This window comes from Montipora capricornis, chromosome 6 (assembly GCF_036669925.1).
Source record: "Montipora capricornis isolate CH-2021 chromosome 6, ASM3666992v2, whole genome shotgun sequence".
Classification (NCBI taxonomy): domain Eukaryota; kingdom Metazoa; phylum Cnidaria; class Anthozoa; order Scleractinia; family Acroporidae; genus Montipora; species Montipora capricornis.
Genome location: NC_090888.1, coordinates 62,961,801 through 62,983,440, shown reverse-complemented (window position 1 = coordinate 62,983,440; position 21,640 = coordinate 62,961,801). Strand labels below are relative to the sequence as shown.

General features: G+C 40.7%; 3 protein-coding genes and 1 long non-coding RNA gene across 9 annotated transcripts in view; 2 read left to right on the top strand and 2 right to left on the bottom strand.

Annotated features, from left to right (window-relative positions):
* The window catches only part of LOC138052831 (uncharacterized), a 6,206-nt gene extending 4,268 nt beyond the window's left edge, over nt 1-1,938 (top strand). For all 5 annotated transcript variants that reach the window (XR_011133159.1, XR_011133158.1, XR_011133156.1 and 2 more), the window contains one exon: nt 863-1,938. This is a non-coding gene — a long non-coding RNA (uncharacterized lncRNA). The remainder of the gene's footprint in view (nt 1-862) is intronic.
* LOC138052830 (centrosomal protein of 85 kDa-like) overlaps nt 1-2,360 on the bottom strand; it is a 19,618-nt gene extending 17,258 nt beyond the window's left edge. The window contains exons 1-3 of one of the 2 annotated variants that reach the window (XM_068899415.1): nt 2,099-2,360; nt 1,683-1,725; nt 883-1,071 (exon numbers count right to left, since the gene is read on the bottom strand). In XM_068899415.1, coding sequence (XP_068755516.1) covers nt 883-1,071; nt 1,683-1,689 — 196 coding nt within the window. In that variant the 5' untranslated portion in view covers nt 1,690-1,725; nt 2,099-2,360. Of the gene's footprint in view, nt 1-882; nt 1,106-1,682; nt 1,726-2,098 lie in introns of those variants that run through there. The other variant, XM_068899414.1, reaches the window with a different exon arrangement.
* Nucleotides 2,361-4,900: 2,540 nt separating this feature from the next.
* Nucleotides 4,901-19,464, bottom strand: LOC138052827 (centrosomal protein of 57 kDa-like). Its single transcript, XM_068899412.1, has 9 exons — nt 19,281-19,464; nt 18,443-18,599; nt 18,143-18,322; nt 15,836-16,077; nt 13,975-14,052; nt 13,235-13,315; nt 9,832-9,927; nt 8,400-8,611; nt 4,901-5,786 (listed from the first exon to the last, which is right to left on the bottom strand). Exons 1-9 carry the CDS (start codon nt 19,299-19,301, stop codon nt 5,411-5,413), a joined length of 1,443 nt encoding a protein of 480 aa, XP_068755513.1. The 5' UTR covers nt 19,302-19,464; the 3' UTR covers nt 4,901-5,410.
* Nucleotides 19,465-19,534: 70 nt separating this feature from the next.
* The window catches only part of LOC138052823 (presequence protease, mitochondrial-like), a 39,216-nt gene continuing 37,110 nt past the window's right edge, over nt 19,535-21,640 (top strand). The window contains exons 1-2 of the mRNA XM_068899409.1: nt 19,535-19,710; nt 21,283-21,350. Coding sequence (XP_068755510.1) covers nt 19,643-19,710; nt 21,283-21,350 — 136 coding nt within the window. The 5' untranslated portion in view covers nt 19,535-19,642. The remainder of the gene's footprint in view (nt 19,711-21,282; nt 21,351-21,640) is intronic.

Genomic DNA, 21,640 nt, shown 5'->3' with positions numbered 1-21,640 from the left:
TAACACATCTAGGTCTGTTCAACCCTTCCCCACCTTTACTTCGTCCAACACCAGAAAATTTTACTTGACAGTTGGAGGGGGGGGGGGGGGGGGGGAAACACTTTAGGTTTGAATGGGTTCAGCAATAATTATTGTCTCTTCACTCATTGACTCCCAGGGGTTCCCTATTGACAAGTAAAATCGTCTGGCATTAGACAGAGTAAAATACTAAGTTTGGCCGGTTTAGGCCGGTTTGGACACCAATGGGTTGATGGGGACATAGTTTTTCAGTGAGTGCTTAATTAACCCATTGACTCCCAGGGGTTCCCCATTGACGAGTAAAATAGTCTGGCGTTAGACAGAGTACAATACTAAGTCTGGCCAGTTTGGACGCAAAGGGGCTTTAAAAGACACCTGAACAATTCAGTGGCTTCAATGGGATTCTAACCCATTCCTTGACATTTCATTCCGTCCCATTCCAAGAAAATTCCGTAAATTGTCTAGCAAGGCGCGAGGATCACCTCTCAAATTTGTCTACAACCTCTTCAGTTGTTTTGTTTTCTGTGATCTTGGAAACATGCTTATACTAGGTTTCAGCCAAAATAAACAGATCTTAAATTGCTACTTGGGCCTGAAGAGTTCTTGGGGCCCTTTAGAAATAGTTTCCTAGTCACCCGCACCCCGAGATTCAAACCCTTTTCTGCCTCCTTTTAATATTTTCCCCACTACTTTTTCAGTTGCATTGATCGCATTAAAAAAGCAAGAACTTTTGATTCAAAGGGTTACTGTTTTCAAAAGCAGACTTTTAACTGTACAGGACAGAAATATTTGCATTCATTTGTTCACTACTACTGATAAGTGCATCTTTTCTTATCATTCTAAGGCGCTTGCATCTAATGCTACCTTTATGCCATAGCTGTGGAGAGGACGGTTCGCTGAAAGATTTGGTGACACTTTGAGCACTTTTAAGTGAATCTCCAATGTTGTGATTGAGGTCAATGTTTACACCATCACCATTGACTGTTTTCTTCAGTCTTGGAGAAGACCAATAGGTCACGTCTGCAGGATTGTATTGAGATGAAGACATCAGCTCTAGAGAGAAAAAAGTAGTTGCAGATATATTCATGTAATACTGGATTCCTTTAACAGAACATTCTCAGAATGAAATGACGATTATCCACGAGCAACTTGATAAATTTATTGCAAAATTTCATGGACCATCTCGAAATCCCTCAAATGCCCTTTGTTTAGGGATCCTATCCAATTAGAGGGAAACAAATGGTGAAATTGCTCACTTCCGTTGATGACGATTGTGATGTGATGCTGCAGTGATTGTCTGTGATCACAAAGCTTTAATTTTGCCGAAACCAAGAATGGTCTGTCAAACACCACATGTTTGTCATGTGACAGATGAAAAATGGAAAGTTATATTTTAAGAAGCTATATTTTTTAACAGAATTCAATGCACATATTTGGCAAAAGTTGCATGGTCTTAATCACAGGAAGTAACGTTTGAATGAGTTTGTCTTGACGACAAGAGGCAAAACTGAAATAACTAATTTTAAGACAAATATTTTTTAATCAAACCCTGCACCAAAAATAGGAGAGAGCTACGGCTACGGATGAATGTCCAATAAGACCGCAAGTGACAACAAAATGTTTCCAATGCAAAAATGGAGAAAATATTCCGCATAGCTTTATACTTATCATTTATCCCTCGTATCCAGTGAATGACGATTTTCTTGCCTAAAGTGAAAAAAAGTTCTAAGAAGGAACGTACAAATAAATTTCCGCTTCTGCCGGTTTCTATGCGGAAATGTTTTCCACGCTTACGCAGATCATAAATTTTAAGCATGCATGGCAACCCACAAATAAACTTCAAGATTAAAAAAATAAAATAATTGTGACCACAGTTGTACTTTGTTCGCATGATTGTACAATTAAATTTCTTTTGAATTTGTTAAGACTCACAATTTAGCGAAAGCTTTGAAGAGATCGTATATGGTCGGAAATGTATTATCACTTCTCTTCAAACCTCAGGCCTAGCAAGTCTTACAAGAAGCCGAGCTAGCGTCGTTCGGATCTGAACTTGATATTCCATTGCCATTTGAACACTTACCACATAAAAGGGTTGCTTTCAGTTTCTTTCCTGGATCGATACTGTTCCAGAGAGATTGATCTTTGACTTCCCAATGCCGAATAATTCAATACCGGTTTTAAAACTGTCAAACAAACCGCTTCAAACAAAGAGAGTTTTAAGATTGTGCCGTTGTTGACACGACCGCGAAAAACAAATATCGATCGCCTCTTACAAACTGTAAACAAACTTCTTAAAATCAACACAGTCTTCAAACACAACAGGGTCGGGAAATCATCTCATACACTCACCAGTGAGATGAATTGAGCGTCAGAAAATTATTCCTTCCGTCTTCTGCATTAAAAATTTATGCCAAGAGACGACCATTTAGCTGTCTTGCATGAACAGCAGTGCGTGACGTCACGTCACGAGCGAAGAAAACCCTCTTTGGTAAAAAAAGATCGTGGATGGGGAGGGTGCGGGGCTTGTTACGGTGTCAACGTTCAGAATTATTTGGTTCTCCTCTGAGCCACTTCTTTTCTATTTAAATTCGTGACTAGTTTCATATTTTCCACGTTTCCATGGACTCTTCACCCAAACAAACACTTTGAGTACGTTATCAAAAAAATGAGTGAAAACTACTGAAGCATATTAAATGAAAACAGTAAACATTGCATTGTTTTATAAATTGCTCAGCGTTTGTAGTTGTAATTAAGAAGAGTGCTTTTTTCTTCATACAGAGTCCAATACTTGATGCATTGTCTGTGAAAAGTGCAAATGCTATATTTTCTTTTCGCTCTGCTCCCTATTTAAAAAAATCATTCTTCGAAAAGAAACCGACAAAATATCAAACCAAGCATGTTTTCAGTGAATCAATGGCACTTTAATTAATGAACAGTCCGTCTGAGAGGCCGTGTTTGCTGTCTAATTAATAAACGATATGTTGGATCTCAGCTTTTAGAGGGGTGCGGTCAGGATATGGAGTAGACTTCATATGTCACGTCTCGAATTCTTCGGTGTATTGGTGTGACTTTTATAATGATAAACAATAAGTCAAGGCGAGAAAATTGAATTCAAGTAACAGCATTACATGTAAAATATGTTCGGTAGGGTACTTGCGATCTTTTCTATGCTTTTGTCAATGAACAAATATTTGCCTTGTCGTGCGACCAAATACCATCGTTTTTGGAACCATCATCCATTTTCGTGTCTACTGCACTGGCACAGCTAGACACGTTTGTAAGTCCGCAAGTAAGTAAGGTGAGATTTTTACTTGTATAGGTATCATGACCAGCCTGAATAGAACTGCTTGTTTAAATGGGTCAGACCAGCGGAGCTGGCTAAAACCTCTCCTCAGAAATTACGTTTTCAGAGTGTAGTTAGGTTGCATCATAACAAATATTCTGTACCTGTATGCCTCGCCAACCTCCCCTTAAATAATGGCTGTCTGCTCACTATTTCTCATACACCCTAATTAAGAGATATCTCGCCAAACAGGCGACTCCTTGCAAACAGTTGACGGGCTCTTTACCGTCCCAATAGTAGCTGGTCGTTGCGCTAACTTTATCACACACAAATCATAGGGATTGTGGAGTCTAAGCTTAAAAACGACCTCTGATATTTCCCATTGCGTTCAACCAATCACACATAATCCTATCACTGAAACGAGTACTCCAACCGATGCACTTTACAAGTACCTATCGCCTCAACAAACTTTCCCAATTTATTTATTCTCCGAAATGGTCACAAAAGTATTGTGATGTATTTTTTAGAACCTTTTTATTAAAAGACTCACTATTTTATTCACTCTGAAAGACTGGAAAAGTTTTGATCCATACATCCACGTCCCTTTTTAACTTATGGCTGTTTCTGCTTTGGTGGCCTCATACACCGTAAGCCTTTTTAGAGACATTACTGCCAAGCCGGTCACTTCTGTTGGAGAGAACAGAACAGCCACAACACTGGGGACTCCATCCCCTACTCTTTTTCGAATATCGTGTGGGTTCTTTAACGTCCCATAGGAACTTATGAACATACAAGATATTTGTGAGACGGGGCCTACTGTTTATAGTCCTTATCCGAAAAGACTTGAAAAGTCTAACCATTTGCAGATGTCATTACAAAGGATCTTTTGGGGATCTTTTGTTTGGAGCTGTCGCTCTGTAAGATTACCCGGCCAATTGGCGAAGCCTATAAATAAATAAATAAAATAAAGGAAGCACTTTCTCGTCAGTTATTTTCAGATCCTGAGTGTTGTTTGAGCCGGGGTTCGGACTTCCAGCCCGGGACCTCCCGCATGACAGCCCCATGTTCAACTAATTGAGCCACCGGTGCGCGGTAACCGAGTAATGAAGGGGAATGGGTTGAATCCGGGTTTACGTCACAAATTCCTTCGCATCGCTGTTTTCAATAAAACTTTCACAATGCAAAGCAGTCTTCGTTGCGCGGTCGTAGTTTTTCCACTTGTAAGGAGCCTCTAAAACTGACAGTGTCTCCGAGCCAAAGAATTAGTGCTAGACAAGTGCAGAGGACTGTTTTGCGGAAAGGGAGACACTTTAACCTCATTACCAAAACGAGTCCTAAGACTAAATTTGTGTGAAGGAAAAGAAAGTTTTGAAAAGTCAGAGGTTTCGCATTTCGACTACACCCTAGTAAACTATGGCTCATTGCACTCGTCTCCTTGTTCAGGTAGAAACCCGTTCGGATCTCAGTCCAAAATCTCACAATTTTCAAAAAGGTGCTGATAATCACGCAACAGGTTTTGACATGAGCTAAGATCAATGGCAGCTATGCTGCTCTGGTGTCTTCTGAAAAAAAAAAGCTATTCAAACTTACCAAACGAAGTTTATGTCTTTAGTAAGATATAATTTATTCGTTCCAATATATTACAAAATGAGCGTTAGCTTTAAGATATTTATGCCGCTAGATAAATAAAGAGCATAAAATTGGTTAGCTAATAATTATAAGAAAAAAGGCAAGACCAAACTAAAGATATCACAACTTTCCTCTCATTAAAGTACTTGGATGAAGCAGAAAAACGCTTCAGAAGAATTCCCAATTTAAATAAGCGCTATCAAATTGAGAAGAAGATTCGCCGGATGCTTTGAGAGAAAGCAAGAATTTCTAAATGTGATACATACCACACTTTGCATCTTGTTTAAGAAACAACTTCTGTTTTAGAGTTGATCGCGTTATCAAAGTTTGGGCTACCTTTACTTTAATTTGATAATTTATGCACTAATCGATAATTAACCAAAAAACCCACGGTGAACTATTTATTTACAACTCCACCCACCCGTCCCCATGTAACAATTATAATATTTTACATTCATGCTTCCGTATCCAACCCAGTTGCTAGTCCCAGTGATAAGGATTTTTCTCTAGTGAATTTTGAAGCGTCTTCATTCCTTTATAAACAGACAGCGACTTCTTCGCTCCCTCGGTCGTTGGAGTAAGTGTCGCCGCTTTTGTTTTAACAGTCGTGATAACCTCTACTTCACCGCCGCTTGCAGGAAGAACTGCGCTTGCGCTTTTTAGTCTTGCAGCTCCTGTTTTCGATTTTTGCTGCTTGCGCTGTTTTTTCGCTTTTTCTTGCTGCCTTCTAACCATAGCAATCTGTTCTCCTTTAGCTTCCATGCGAGCTTCTAAGCTTTCAAGTTCCCGCCTAAGATCTTCCTGTATTCTTGGATCACCAGATTCTTGTATTTGACGAGACAGTTCTCGGTGTTCGCTGTTGAGATTCAGAAAAAAAAAGGCTCTTTTTCAACCTTTTCCCCGGAGGCCTTAATTCTTTTGGTTATCACCCAGAAAAACGACCTCTGGCTTGTTGCGAACTACGCCCGGTAGCAGTGAGGCCTAGGGTCTATCTTTGGGAATGTAGAGGTCTACGTTCATCCAACGTTATCACAGGCATTGCATGCCGTGGAACAATTTTCATACACGAAAATCCTGCCAAAGCTGCTACAATAAGCAATGCGAAAGTGTCAATACAAAAACAAACGGTCGAAAAGCCTGTCGATTGAGGAGGGACGAACCGAGCCTAAAAACGGCTGCGAAGGAGGCTAGTTGAAGGTCACGGGTGGACCTTGAAAATATGACTTTGCCCTGTCCTAAGTCTTTCACGATAGCCCGTATCGTTCACGTCGTGCAATGTGGACAAATTGTCCTAACCGTAAATTGGCACAAGCGGTTTCAGAGTAAGAACAGAGCCGAAAGAAAGATTCGCATTTGTATGTTCGCGTTGTCGTTAAAGACTCAAATTAATAATTTGGCGTTTGTTGTTACGCAGAGTACTGAAAAAATCTGAGCTACGATACGTGCCGCGCGAGCAGAACGAATATTTTTCCGCTTTTAAAGGGAAACTGTCACGAGAAGCGCATGCGCTAGCGTCTTGTGAAAACTTGAAAAGTGTTAGGTTAACTTTTTTGAAGTTGAATCGACAAATTCAAAATGGTGTCCACTGGGGACGGTCATGGTGGATAAAGGAGAAACTCCGGTGGATATACGTGACTCACGCGGGAATCCATGATGGCGGCTCGAGAGCAAACAAACTCGAGCATGCGCAGCTCATGACAGTGCCCCTTTAACCAATGATATTAGGGATATTAGTGCGCTCGACTCCGGATCGAGTGGTCCGGGTTCGGGGCCTGGCAGGGGACATTGTGTTGTGTTCTTGGGCAAGACACTTTACTCTCACGGTGCCTCTCTCCACCCAGGTGTATAAATGGGTACCGGCGTAATGCTGGGGGTAACCCTGCGATGGACTAGCATCCCATCCAGGGGGGAGTACAAATACTCCTAGTCGCTTCATGCTACAGAAACCGGAGATAAGCGCCGGCCTGATGAGCCTTCTGGCTCGTAAGCGGAGACTTTTTAACGATCTGAGGCGCGGTCGTCAATGAGAAAGCCACGAAACAACAATATCATTGGTTAAAAGGGGAAAAGTAATCGTGCTGCACGTGCGGCACGCATTTTAGCAAATATTCGTGCGGTACTCTGCACAACAACGACGTGAAATCACCAAATTTTAGGTTTTGACGACAACGCGAGCGCACAAATGCCAATCTATAATTCTCTCTGCTCGTGCCAATTTATTTCTAGGACACTTCGCCCACATTGTACGACGCGAACGAGATGACCCAACCGCGATAAACTGACGATAGTGCAAAGTTATGTTTTGAGGTGACGTTTTCGTCGATATCGCCGTCGTAGATCGTAAAGTCGCCATTATTGATTTGTGGCGTTGTCGATGTTGTGGCCGTATTCGTTGCTTACACTTCTTATTTGCGGACTTCCGCCACTTCGGAGCCAATCAGAGGTGGCTCCATACTCCGCAGTGTTGTTGCAGCGAAGACCTACTTTGTAACCGTTGGAAACCAACATTGTTTCCAATTTCCGAGACTTTGTGAAAGAGACTTGATAAGCGGGACCAGCCAGAGGTCGTAGTGCGGAACAACAGAATTGCGGCCCCTGGGAGCAAAAGTGCAGTCTTGGCCGACTGGGCTACAACCTCATTCCCAGGGTCCTCTCTCCTCTCTTCTTTCTGCCTCGAGAAAATACTAGGGAGTTTTAGTAACGACAACGGCGACGGCAACGAGAATGTCACAAATTTGCAAATTTAGTGGGGAAAATAAAAAAGGCATGGAACGCTCTGTCCGTGCGTTTTTCATTTTTGTCTATTCCTTTGTCGTCGTCACTTCAGCAAAAAAACAACGTGAAATAGCCAAATTTGAGGTTTTATTGGGGACGCCAGCACTTGGAGATAAATTCTCATTTTCTCCCCTAAATTAAGGGTGACCAGGAGCCCATCTGGAGCGTGCAACTTCCATACAGCGTCTGTGAAACGGCGTTTTCACAAGTAGGTTTATTTTTAGACTAGCCCTTCCCGCGAATTAGGTAAAAAAACAATGGCAGTTCCGGTTCGGTGACCCTATGACGTCAGCTTAAGTTCTTGTAATTGGTCATCGGGCTCCTGTGGGAGTCTCATTCGCGGGGAAATTCAATCTAAAAATAAATCGGTCTGTGAAAACGCCGTTACACGAACACAGTAGAGTTGAAGGCTCCGGGTCATGGGCTCCTGGCGTGACTCTTATCAGTTTCATTCTTGAGAGACTGCCACACCATTGTCATGTTAAAAAGCTTGGAATAGTCTAGAAGTGATTAAAATAACGCGAATTTATGTTTTGAGAAAACGTTCTCGTTGCCATTCCCGTCGTCGTTGCAAAAGCTCCCTACTTTCTCGAGGGAGAAAGAAAGAGGCTGACTGGGCCATAGCAAGGTCTATAGCTGGCCAAAGGCAACAATTCAGATTCTGAAAATGCGAAACGATAATAAATGTACTTACAAAGTAATGTGTCCAAATTCATCCTCAAGCCCCAATAAAAGTTCTTCAAAGCCGTTTTCTGAATCACTGGAGCGTGGTGTTGAGCCCGCACTAGTAGTGTACCTCTTTTGAGCTCGCTTTGCGGCAGCGTTACAGAGCGCAGGGTTGTGCGCCTTCATTAAAGACAGCACAGTCTGTACATTAGCACCAAGAGAATGTGACTTTGAAGTTGACTGAAAGAAGGAAGCGGAACACTTTTGTGAGGGCATCTGAAGGAGCTTAAGCGACGAGAACGCCAGAAAAATGTACATTTACTCAGCCTCATTCCCAGGCCTTTTCTCCACTTTCGGCGAAGAAAAGCCTTAGGAACGCGGTTGACATGTGATCATGAACTTTGCACGCTCTGCTCGTGCGTTTTACATTTTATCAGAAACCCATAAGCAAGGCTGTTGCCTAACAGGAGCCCGGTAGCCTGGGGCTCCCAAAGAATAGCTCTGGGCGCCTTATTTTATCACAGCAACACCTTTCACTTCATATGTTGGGCTCCTAAGTTCTCAGCGTTTAGCTCTGAGGGCCCCTTTAAAATTTTCTTAGGCAGCAGCCTTGCATAAGGGTTAAAACGTGTAACGCGCGTTCACAGCTTCCGAATATTCTGTGCGAACTGATTGGTTGAATGTTTCAGTGGTACTTTTTCAGTGCTAAGTACCATATTTGGAAACCCCTCGCTCTTGTCGTTCCAAATATGGTACTTAGAAAATTGAATATTCAGAACTTGTTTCCAAGCACACAAGGGGCCGTTACACGTTTCAACCCTTATGGGTTTCTGATTTTATGTAATACACTTCTTTACTGCCAGCTGTAAAACGTTGTGGAGAGGATAAACAGCTTTCTCTCTCTCTCTCTCTCTCTCTCTCTCTCTCAGAGTTACTCGGTCTCTCCTATATAACTTATAACAAGATGGTTTTCTGCAATGCTGCAGCTTGGAGGGACAACAACGTGTATTCAAAATTTCTATTTAGGCATCACGCAAAATGCCAATTGTTCTCGGGAAGCGAGTAAAAGGCAAATCTCTACGACCATTTCTACAAAATGGCGTTCTTTCTTAGTAATTGTAGTACCTGATAATGTCTCCGTGATTTGAATATCCCGTGCAAGTGCTCTATGAATAATTCATGATGCTCGGCCAGTAGCCCTCTCGGCCCCTCGGCCATTCTGTACGATGGGTGACTCTTTGGAAACTTGCCATAAATAGCCCTTATCAGAGTTATTATCGGTTTTGCCACACAAACGAGGAAGGGGGTCATTTTGTATTCAGTTGACCCTTAAGCCTCTTTTGCATGTAGTTTTAAACAAAAGAAAATGTGCCTGCAGGCTCAACTCCAATGAGGTCTATTCAATGGTACCGCAAGAATTGTGAGCTTTCTTCTTGTATAAAGGATTTAAAATTACGTACCTGACCAACAACGAATGGAATGCTTCCTAAATTTAGTCGATAATGATCAGGTGGTCGAGCGCGATTGACTGCGGCGATTGGTTTGTGTTTTGTAACCTAAAAAGGAAGGACAATAAAGAGTTGATAAGTTCTGCCAAGAAATCACCGATCAAACACTTAAAACACCAAACAGCAAATGTATATGTACATTTATTTCATTCATCGAGTCGTTCCACGGGAACACATGAGCCCAACAAATTGACCTGCTCCCAACTGAGCTACAGTCATAGCATCCAGGTGATCTGGTGACACATTTTGGAGGACTGGGGAGAAAAATTTTAACGCCGTATCCCACAACCGCGCGCCGCCTTGAATGTTATTTCCGAATTCAACATGGCAGAGGCGAGGTTAAATCACGACGGTTTCCACTTGAATGTTCAGTCAGTAACAGGAAATGTGGGAGACACGGAATGATCTGTTGAGTTTTGGCGATGGAAATACTGCAGGAAATTTGAAAACAAAACCTAAGGCCGCGCGCGGTTGTGAGATACGGCGTTAAAATTTTTCTTCCCAGTCCTCCAAATTACGTCACCAGATCACCTGGATTGCACCACTATCTGGCGCAGAGGTCATGGGTTCGAATCCCGTTGAAGCCACCTGAATTTTTCAGGAGTGTGTATAGAGTGGTTTTCGATTGAGTGTCGAAAGTAATTAGCGAATTACTTTGGTTTTGCATTACTTCACTCGGTGATTGGTTCAAAGTTCTCGCGCCACTTTTTCAACCAATCAGAAGTGAAACCAAAACCAATCGTGGCTCGCGCGTGCACATTTTCCCGCGCTTTGTGTCGGCTACGTGTAATTACTTCGAGTTTTGATAGGTTTGCCGGATTGTCTCCGTCCTTTTTGATTGGCCAAAGTAATTACTTTGGTTTTGGTTTTACGACACTCATGTGAAAGACGCTCTATAAGTGCGAGGATAACTTATCCCTTTCGCCTATACCCTGCACTTCAAATATGTACATCTATTTCAGTACTACGTGGTACTATCTATCGCAGAAAACCAAACAGATAGTTTGAGTTGGTGTGGAAATGGCTTCAAACAGGGAATGTTCTTTCCTTGATTATCTGGAAACAATTCCATTCTCTTTGTATAATCTTTTGTTTGTGTAACTCTTGTCAATGTCCCAGTGTCTTTCTGCTTATTTTGTTGTGAGAGCCAATAATATTGTTGTACTCTAAGTGGCCCGCTTACAAAGAATAGCTATGCTAACTGTGGGCTACAATGGTCTTGTTTGTACGTGATTTGTTTATAATCATAGTGAAGTGAAAGTGAAGTGATCTAGCGTTCTCATAAATTTCCTGGGATTTTTAATGCTAGAACTACCCTTTGATAGTTGATTCTGCCAAGTAATTGCGACTGCCTAGGTTCTTCTCGTCTTCGAGATCGCCGAATAAAATCCGACATTACTTCATCAACCAATCCGCCTAGAACGCACAAATTTTGCCGCTCTTTACGATGGCGCGACTGATTGTGTCAGTCACGTGGTAAAATAATTTCCTAAGTAGTCATTTTAAAAGGCTTAACTTAAACCACTTGAAAATAAATAGATACATATACACCGTATAAAGTGTGGGATTAAGTGTTTTTAGGTCATTCCACGTTCTCGTATCTACGATCTAGATTTCCGGAAGCCGGGCAGGACTTTAAGAAATACTTAGTGACCAGCTGCCAATTTTTTTCCAACCGTGAGTCCATGTATCAACGGGTATATAGTTATCAAAGGTAAGTAGACTTAGTGGTAAATCTCGCGTACAAGCAATTAGTGTTTTACGTCAAATTATGCCGAGATTTAAATGGAGTGTCAGTTGCGGAGTACTTTACTGCGATTTTCATAATTCTGCGGAATCTCACCTAATTAAAGCGCTAAGGGCCAAAATGCGTTTTGGCTTCCATCAATCAAATTTCCGAACATAGCCGGGAAGATCGACCCGAAAGTAAATTGGAGTTTTTGTTCACTTCACAGCTCGAATTATCATGATATCTTTTTAAAGGTTCTTCAGTAAAGAGATTCGTACATATTCCATCGCTTTCCATCGGCGTCGAGTTCGAATGTACAAATGTACCGTGGGAACCAAAGATGCTGATTGGTAGGTTATGCCACGCATCAATTGATTTCGTTTAATTGGTGAAAGCCAAAGCACAACTTGGCCGTTGCTTCTTGAAGATAAGATTCCGCAGAATTATTAAAGTCGCAGTAAACATCCTGTCCCGCTGTCAGATACGTAGATGCAGCCAACTAAGAGCTAGAATTAGAACAGTTATCAGATAACATTTCAGAAGGCAGGGCGAGTATAGATTTAATACTGTAATTAGTCAAGAAACTAAAAACTTAAAGGGGCTGTTTCACGGCAGTGCAGTTCACTTTGCCACGGAAAGGCAACCGGAAGTGAGCTGTTTTTCAAACTTGTCTTGACACTTCAACATTTTAAGTTTCTTAGTATCTTTTCACGGAGGAGACGTTTAGTTTAAAAGTCTTGGAGAGACTACTGTCCTTGCATGCAAAATGTTCACTTCCGGTTTCCTTCGGTGGCTCAAAAACGTCATAAGGGAGTTTTAAGCACGCGACGTTTTTGAGCAGCGGACGGCAACCGGAAGTGAGCTGTTTTCTCTTTTAACTTGTCTTGTCACTACCAACTTTAAATTTCTAAGTATCTTTCCTCCATTAATTAAGGCGGCGAAATACGAGATACAAAAACCCTCAACTTGTCGCGCAACATTGTTTCGTTGCAAGTTTTGGTCGATGTTTCGCGTTTTTCACCTTGCATGACCAACTTCACCCGCAACAAAAACATTTGTTGCGGGTTGAAGAAATGCAGCGCGCTGATTGGTTGATTTGCTAATACACGAGCACATAGATTTGTTGAGCGACAAGTTGTGAGCTTGATGAAAAACGAGCAACAAAGCCAAAATTTGTTGCTCAGAGTAGACCCGCGCTCTACTTTTCGCAACAACTTTCTTCAACCCGCAACAAATGCATGTTTTTGTTGCGCGACAAGATGATCATGCAAGGTGAAAAACGAGAAACATCGACCCAAACTTGCAACGAAACAATGTTGACACGCCAAGTTGAGGGTTTTTGTATCTCGTATTTAGCTGCCTTTAGAGATGCGTATTTAGCCGCCTTTGGAGATGGTTACGTCAAAAATCTGGGAGACGCTACTGTTATGGCATGCAAAATGTTCATTTACGGTTACCGTCCGCAGCTCAAAAACGTTGCGTGTTTAAACTCCCTATTGTCTTTCCAAAACCGATTTTTCTATTTGAGGGTGTCAGCGTGGCTGAGTAGTAAAGGCGCCGGACTTGAAATCTGACGTTTCCCGATTTGAATTCCCGCTCTCAAACACATTATCAAGAATACCATACTTTTCTTTTTTTCTTTTTCTTAGCCTTTGGCGGACGGGGCATGTCCATGAGTATCCTATTGGTTTCTGCTACCGATTCCAGCTAAAAGAGAATGTTAATAAAACTCATGTTAGGAATATTGGCGGTACATGAACCAGTGAGTCCAATCTACGTGTAGCGTTTGCACGCGAGAAGTCCAACAATGCTTGGGTCCAACCATGTGAGGCACATCTGCTGTGGTGATCAATAGTTTTATTTACAATCAAATGCATAAATTTTTTGATTTATGATCTACAGATTTTGCTTTATACCTGGAAGGTCAACCAGAGCCATAGATCCACATTGGAGGCTTCTCTGACCTACCCACTGCAAATGTGACCTCTCGTACAAAAAAAAAAAAACGATGGCTATTGAATAACTAAACACATGATAATTTCTATCTGGTAGTAAGGACTGCCCCGTGGTAATGCTCATGCTTCCCACCCTTGCAGGCCCAGAATCGAATCCCGAGCTCGAACGTGAGCTGAGATTTCTTTATCCAATCATATTCCAAAGGTTTTCCTCCCTCAGTAAAATGGGCGTGCTTGGTGATGCACTCTGAGGTCATGCACCGATCATGTTCTGAAACCGACCACCAGTTCCTTTGGTTGGAACCACCTTCTTGACCTGCACCCTTAAGAATTCATGATCAGTCTCTGACTAGACAGCAAGAAAGGGAGATCAGCAAGCCAGAAATAATAATAATTATTAACACTATTAACCTCAGCTGTCTTGTCCTGCACAAGCTTTCTCTGGTGAGCCTCTTCACGAAGCTTCTCTTCTAGTTCTCTGATCTTGCTCTGAAATCAATTATAATGAAGGAAATGACACATAATCCATGGCAATTTGTTCCAATGCAAATCAAAGCATGTACCTTAGATAAGCCGCAACCCCAAATTTCAGCATGACTTTGAGAAAAAAAAGTAAAACTTGAAAAAAGCACTCTGGCAAAAAAAATTGTTTGTCTGTTTGCAGTTGTTTGTGATAAACTTGCCAAAACCTAATGCAAAGTATTTGCAGCAACCTAAGAAGTTAATCATCTCTCAAAATACCTTTTAAAAGCTTATCTTTTATAATTGATTTCCATAATTCTTGGGACTGACAACAGTTGTCTTCATTGTTAAAGCCCAACATTTGAAATAAAAACGATGAAATTTGAGCGAAAATAAAGCCCAGGGAATGATACAAAACGTTTGTTTAATAGGTACGTTGTACCATGCAGTCATTTACAGAAGGAAGTCTGGACCGAGTCATGTTTCCGCAATCAGTAAACAACATGGACATCAGCTGTGCCTGTATGTCATGTTGACAAAGACGTATGGAAACATCTACATCTACATGCCCCAGCACTCTGCAAAGTCCTGCCTAGGTGGCCTCATACACCACAAGCCTTTTAGTACAGTGCTTTTAAAGGGACATCTATTTCTTCTCTCCTTTTTCGTACGAGACAAGTGTCTCTCCTCTCTTTTTTTACTCTTGCTCACTTTTTTTCACCGCTCATTTTTTCCTGCAGCTCACTTTTTCTTTCGCTGCTCACTCTAACTTTTTTTGTTTTGTTTTACTTTTCACTGCCCCTTTTTTTTGCTGCTCACTGTTTTTTTGGGTGTCTTGAAAACAAAGACCCTTAAGACCCTACAACTTGAAAACAAAGAAATTAACCCAAAACCCTCAATTTGGCTACCCCTAGGCCTAAAAGCCAACTTTAGGCTTAGGACTAGTTAGGCCTAGGGTTTGCCAAATTGAGGTTATTAGGTTACTTCCTTTATTTTCCAGTCTTAGGGGTCTTTGTTTTCAAGACACCCCTATTTTTCCTGCTGCTAACAATTTTTTACAGCTGTTCAAAAAGTGAGCGACAAATAAAAAATTAAATTGAGTGGCAGGAAAAAAAATGAGCGGCAGAAAGAAAAAAGTGAGTGGACAAAATCAAGATTAAAAAAGAGAGAAGACACACTTCTCTCTTACGAAAAAGGAGAGAAGAAATAAATGTCCCTCTAAAAGCACCGTATTTTAGAGACATTACGCTATGCTGGCCACTTTTGCTGGAAAGAACACACTTACAGAGGCCACTTGCCTCGTGAGCTCTCCAAAAGAGCGTGGTATTTTCTTGCAAATGGTGGAGAGATCAGTGTTGAAGTGATTGGTTTTTAGTGTTATTTGTGACTTCATACAAGCCAGTTTACTCCCTCAGAAATCAATGGTCTCGTATATAAGCCACACCCACCATTTTGAGCCCAATATTTCGGCAAAAAGATGCAGCTTACACACAAGTTTTTACGGTATCCAAGATGATGAGGGATTGTGCTCCAGAATACAGGAAATGCATTCTACGAGTCCCAAATTTCCCGGGAGAGGATGCCCCCGGACCCCCCTACAAGCTCATGCATGCAGGCCTTGGAATTATTATTTAGCACACCATTGGTGTGCGTTGCCGATTCTTCGCCTACTCCTCAGCTTTTGCCACCTACTAAAATTCTTATATTGAAAACCCTGACTGGACACATCAAAAGCTGCCGGCAACCAAAGTAGTTCTTCCCACACAAAACATGTCACATCAGGGAAAACAATATAATTTACTGTATTTACTTCAGCAATAGAATGTTGTGCTGTCAACTTCATGTGATCTCTCTCCAGCCCAGCCAGCTTTTCCAGCTGTCCTCTTATGTCCTCAGATGTATGTTGTGCCGCTTGTTTTGCAACCATTGCTGACCTCTGGATTGCTGTGTCCCTGTCTGTTTCGGCTGTCTGGACCATCTTGCGCATGTAATCCAACTGTTTTTCAAGCAAATTGCAGCGTGCTTCAGCACTTTGTAGGTCATCTTCTAACTCTAAAATGGTGATTATATAAAAACATGTATTGTTTTGCCCACTCAAAAATATAAATCTGAGGGTGGGAAATCAAGTCCTGATACCCTCTCTAATAAGGATAATTATGTGAAAACACACTTTACAGATCGCAGACGAACAATAGTCTCTGTGTACACTGTCAGTGGTTTTCAGTCCTTTGCATTCAAGTCCACTGTAATAATAATAGTAATATTTAATAATGGTAATGATAATGATAATGATAATAATAACCTTGCAATTGAGATTGAATGGTTGTAGGGAATGAAACCACAACTGTGCCAGTGGTGATAGGAGCCCTTGGAAAGGGTGGAGAAATACATTCAAAAGATCCCAGGTAACATCCAAATCAAAGACCTACAGAAGAAGATCACACTGCTTGGAACATCTCACATCCTAAGAAAGGCTTTATTAATCAAATAGACTTCTTAACACATCCTAACCCTGGGTCCCAGGATTAGGCCCGGTTATTATGCTCTATCATGGATTCAGATAAAAAGGAAATTCATAATAATAGTAACAATAATAATGATGATGATAATAACAATAATGACGTGACAATTATTAAAAGGATAAATTTGCTAACATAAAAGACTTTTTATCATCTTTTCTAAAGGGTTCTAATTATAGCTGAGCACAAATGCTCTATTAATAGGCCAGTTGCAACAAACTGGTCACATGACCAATAATATTTTATTGGTCAAACATTAAAAGTCACGTTTTGTTTAGGCTTAAACCATTCACCCCTAGACCGGCCATACTTAGTATTTTACTCTGTCTAATGCCAGACAATTTTACTTGTCAATGGGGAACCCCCAGGAGTCAATGGGTTAAGGTAAAGATTTTATGAGAATTCCAGGGACGCTTTTGCCCTTGGCTCCAGTGAAATTTTTTCATAGTGGTTCAAGTCTAAACATACCCTGCGAGCAGTTGGTTTCTCCTACGCTCCCCGAGAGAGAAACCACTGCGAGCAACCGTTAGTCTCTTTGGGTGTGCCGCCATCCAGCACCAAGGATGAATAAATTAATTTAAACCGGAAAAACGAGTTAGTAAACTTGTTTGGACGAGCCTGCTGTGTGGACGAGCCTGCTGTGTAGTGATTTCCCATGAAATAAGACGAATTGACGTCAAATACATCACGTGGGGTGTGACGTACTTTGCACATGCTCAATGGAAAATCAAACTATTGTTTCACAGTGGTTTCTCTCTCGGGAAGCGTAGGAGAAACCAACTGCTCGTTGGGTAGTCTAATTAAACAAGCATCCTTGGATGGAAATTTACAAGGGTTGATAGAAAATCTTTGAAACATGTCTGAATCAGCTAATCATCATGTTTACGAAAAAAGAGGTCATTTGACAGATTGTTACAAATGGCCTATTGGGGAGACTACGCAACCTCGTTCCCACGCTCCCTCTTCTCTGCCTCCTTTATCATTAGGGAGTTTTAGCAAAGACGACGGCTACAGCAACGAAAATGTAAGCCCAAAATATAACTTAGCGCTATCACAAGTATTAATTTCGTGATTAATCCGTCTTCTTCACATTGTAAAATACAGGCGAACTATCCTGTAACTGGATAGGTACGAACGGTTTTAAAGTCAAAACTGAAAATGACTTTTTCATTGTTATATGCTCACATTGTCGTCAAAACCTTAAATTAGGTGATTTCACGTTGTTGTTTTGTGGAGTAAGGCAAAGAAATGCACTGAAATTTGTGTTGCTCGTGCAGAACGAGAATTTTTCCTTTTTCAACCAAGAATATTCTTGCTTTGTGGCGTTGACTTAGCCGTACCTGTCGTCTTTGCTAAAACTCCCTATTGACAAAGGAGGGCAGAGAAGGAAGAGAGATCCAGGGAACGAGGTGACTAAACGAAAATCAACTGAAATAAAATCAAAAAATTGGTTGAAGGTGCATGAGTGTTCTCTTTTGGCACTGTTTGTCAACCATGCTCCCTACTATTGCAAAAAATATTCTTAAATAACCCAATATCACAATAATAATAATAATAAGTAATAATAATAATAATAATAATAATTTTATTGCCCTTACGTTTGTTTTGTTTTGCAATGACTCCTTGAGTTGATTCTCTTGTTGTGAGTTCCTTCTGCAGCACATCTTTGTAATGTCGTGATTCTGCTGCTAATTTCTTCAAGTTGTCTTCAGCATCTGCTCGCTCTAATTCAAGTTTGCGAATTTTTTCTTGCAGTCCCTTCAGTGCTGACACCACCGCTATATGAAAAAAATCTATCTAAGCACAAATTTTTAACTCTGCCAATAAACATTGCAATCAAAAATTACTGACTTTTGTACCAATCTTTGACTGCATTTCTGGTTCATTCACCATTTTACCTCTGCTGTCAGTAGTGTGAGATGCAGTTCCTCCTGGAGATGGATACAGATTGTCATGAAAAGAAGACACTGAACCAGTTGCTCCAGGGAAAGAGGAATTAGAACGAATACTAGCTCTGTGTGGTGAGTCTATGCCATATCCTCTGTAAGCAGGTAGCTAGAGGAAGAAGAGAAATGCAGTGAACACTGACCCACAACACATACAGGTCAAGCTGTTTATACTCTACCTAGTTTCTTTAGCTACTTTATTACATTCTGACGAGTTGAACTTCAGTCACTTGCATAAAAAAATGACCAAATAATAACAGTGGCATTTTCATTAAAAACCTACTTAGTGTCAAAATTGGAATCATTTGTTCTCTGTAAAATGGAAAGGATTCTAACATATGTAACAATAAAATATCTGTACCGTTAAGACAAGTGTTACAGTAATGAAAAAGATTCTCCTTTCATACACAAAATGTTGGGTACAACGTATTGATAAAGAAATGGACAGACAACTTCTTTGTTCCTTTCAAAACTAAACTAAACATAATTTAATAACAGGACAATGTTTAAAAGCAGCTGTATAATATCTACATTTGTACTGTATGCAACAGAAAGCTAACACACGTTCAATATGCTGAATATGACCTCACAAATCATTCGATCGCCCGGGCAAAACAACTGTTCCTCCATTGAAAATTGGAAAAAGTAAATGAATGATACCTCATAGCTAGGAACATACTAAATATAAACAATTTTTACCCTCCAAAGAGTAACTTGATCATGCACGAATAGAATATTTGTAACTTGCATTGGAGATAGACGGGCGACAGATAACAATAAAATGTCTTACCGCTCCATCCCGGTAATCCATGACTTTTTTAAGAGACAGCTGATTTAAATAATTATGTTTTAAACTCCGTAATTTACTCGAAAAGCACCGTTTCAAGGCCTAAAAGAATCATTTTGCAGCAGTACTTTGTCACGGCAACGGTGATCTTTGGCGTCCGTTTGTCTGTAACAAATCTCCGCTGTACAAAAACTGCGGACTCAGGGAAAAGTTGCGGCTGTCCCCACTCCAGAGAAGTATTATTTTGTTCAGGCCTGGATACATAGTCGCTTTCCGCCATATTGGTATGTGGTTGAAATGTCGGGAATACTCTTAGTCCTCTTAGTACTAGTCTGCACTCAGATCTAGAGACTTTGCAAGAGATAATGTGGAGAGCAAAGCGCTCTCTCCTTTCATTGCAATGGAATCATTTATTGTCGAGACACTGTAGAAGGTACACTTTTTTATAATTAAGTTTACATAAATTTAGGTAAGGTTAATTTGTAAAATAAGGTAACTTAACGAAACTCTGATCTGGATCTTCTTGCAGGGACCTGAAAGCATTGTGTTTTTTGGTCACTTGGGATTAGTCTTTATTTGGAGTTGTTTCTATCTTTTGTTTCTTTTGTTTTGCGTAATCTCTGTTTCGGTGCGTACCAGCAGAAGAAACCGAAACTCTATGATAAATAAAAAATTGTTGATCTTGCAAATTCATGTACAAGCATGGAATAATACTGTATTCGTAAATGCGATTGATAGATCTACTTAATGTTTACCTAAATGTTTTTGTTCGGAATGCGTCTCTCTAGTCTCTCTGCAGATTCCTCAATTAACTGATAGGCCCTGTGACACTCATGCATGCCATTGGCTACCTCTCTATCAAAAAAAGAACAGCTCTTTGCACTCAGTGCACTGTGCAATGTAAAGCTCCTGCTAAACAGTCCATTATTGTGTGATTTGCTGTTATGTTTAGCATCTCATCTTGACTAGTATTTAACCACCTTTTTTGGAGCTGGTAAGAAAAATGAGGTGTACGACAACTGCAGACTGCAGACTGCCTACAAATAGTGGTGATAAACAGTGTTCAAGTCTAAGCACCCATTTTTAAAATGGTTAGCTTTCAATAACAGTGAGTTACTGTAGGGTTAGTCTGTAGTCTGCAGTCTGCAGTCTACAAGTGTCAGACAGAAAATAATGCCCTTGGTGATTCAGCAATTAACAGCAAGCTGTACATGTTCATGTGCATGCACATGTTCAATTGGAAATAAACATGCAAGGTTTTCGAGGCACAGACAGCAACCGAAAATTACATGTAGCTGCTATCCTTTTTAACTCTTGTCTTGACAGTACCGACTGGGGTGCAAGGATGGCGCAGTGGTGGGAGCACTTGTTTCCCACCAATGCGGCCTGGGTTCGATTCCCAGACTCGGCGTCGTATGTGGGTTGAGTTTATTGGTTCTCCACTCTGCACCGAGAGGTTTTTCTCCAGGTACTCCGGTTTTCCCCTCTCCTCAAAAACCAAAATTTGATTTGATTTACGTTAACTTGTTAATTTTAATTTACAGTGTCCCCAATTAGTGCTCTACGGCACTAGAAGATTAGACACTTTATGTAAAGTTCTTTCCTTTCCTTTTTACCACATTTATAGTCTGACTTTCTCAAAGCCCGTTTCCTCTAGTATATGATCGTGGCTCATCTCGGCACTTCATCCCTCACTTTTGCTTGCACGCTTTCGTTCACAGTCGACTTGTGGCAAATGTAACATTTATACTGCTCGGTATCTTTTGACTATTACTCGGAGGCAATAGTTATAGGGAGAGACCACTGTATGTCCTGGCCTGTGAAATGTTCAGTTCCAGTGTCCATCCATGGCTTAAAAACTTTACATGTTTAAGCTCCCTTGGTAACCAAAATTCTCAAAGATTCACACTTACATATTATAATTATAAAGCTTCTCAACATTCTTATACAGTCAATTTATTTGCAGCTAGATACATATATGTTATGCTCTTTTTGGATTTTGCAGGGCTGTTCCTACACGTGGTCTTTCTTTGGTCAAGGAGGTTAAGAAGCTGAGCTGTTTGGAAGCTGCAAGTGAGTATTCTCATTGACTTGATTATAAATTTTGGTATAAACCTATTGATAGGGATAAGGTCATGTTAAGTTGTTTATTGAGGGGTGAAAAGCAATGACTAAATTCCTCCCAGGGTAATTTAAAAATTTTAATTATTCCAGAAGAGTTCCAGGAGGAGTGACTAAAATAAATGCACTTCACTTTACTTTATCTGCTCTCTGTCTTTAGAAAGGAGAACCTTTTGTTTCTAAAGAAACTGCGATACTGTGTTGGTGGGGATATGAAATACAGAAATCGGTTTATCAACCTT

What these genes read in the sequence shown, in the direction of transcription:
- LOC138052827 (XM_068899412.1), bottom strand. Translation starts at nt 19,301, where the DNA reads ATGGATTACCGGGATGGAGCG. An exon ending in TCACACTACTGACAGCAGAG is followed by an intron (nt 18,323 to 18,442) that starts GTAAAATGGTGA and finishes TTTTTCATATAG; the next exon opens with CGGTGGTGTCAGCACTGAAG. An exon ending in GAATTTGGACACATTACTTT is followed by an intron (nt 5,787 to 8,399) that starts GTAAGTACATTT and finishes GAATCTCAACAG; the next exon opens with CGAACACCGAGAACTGTCTC.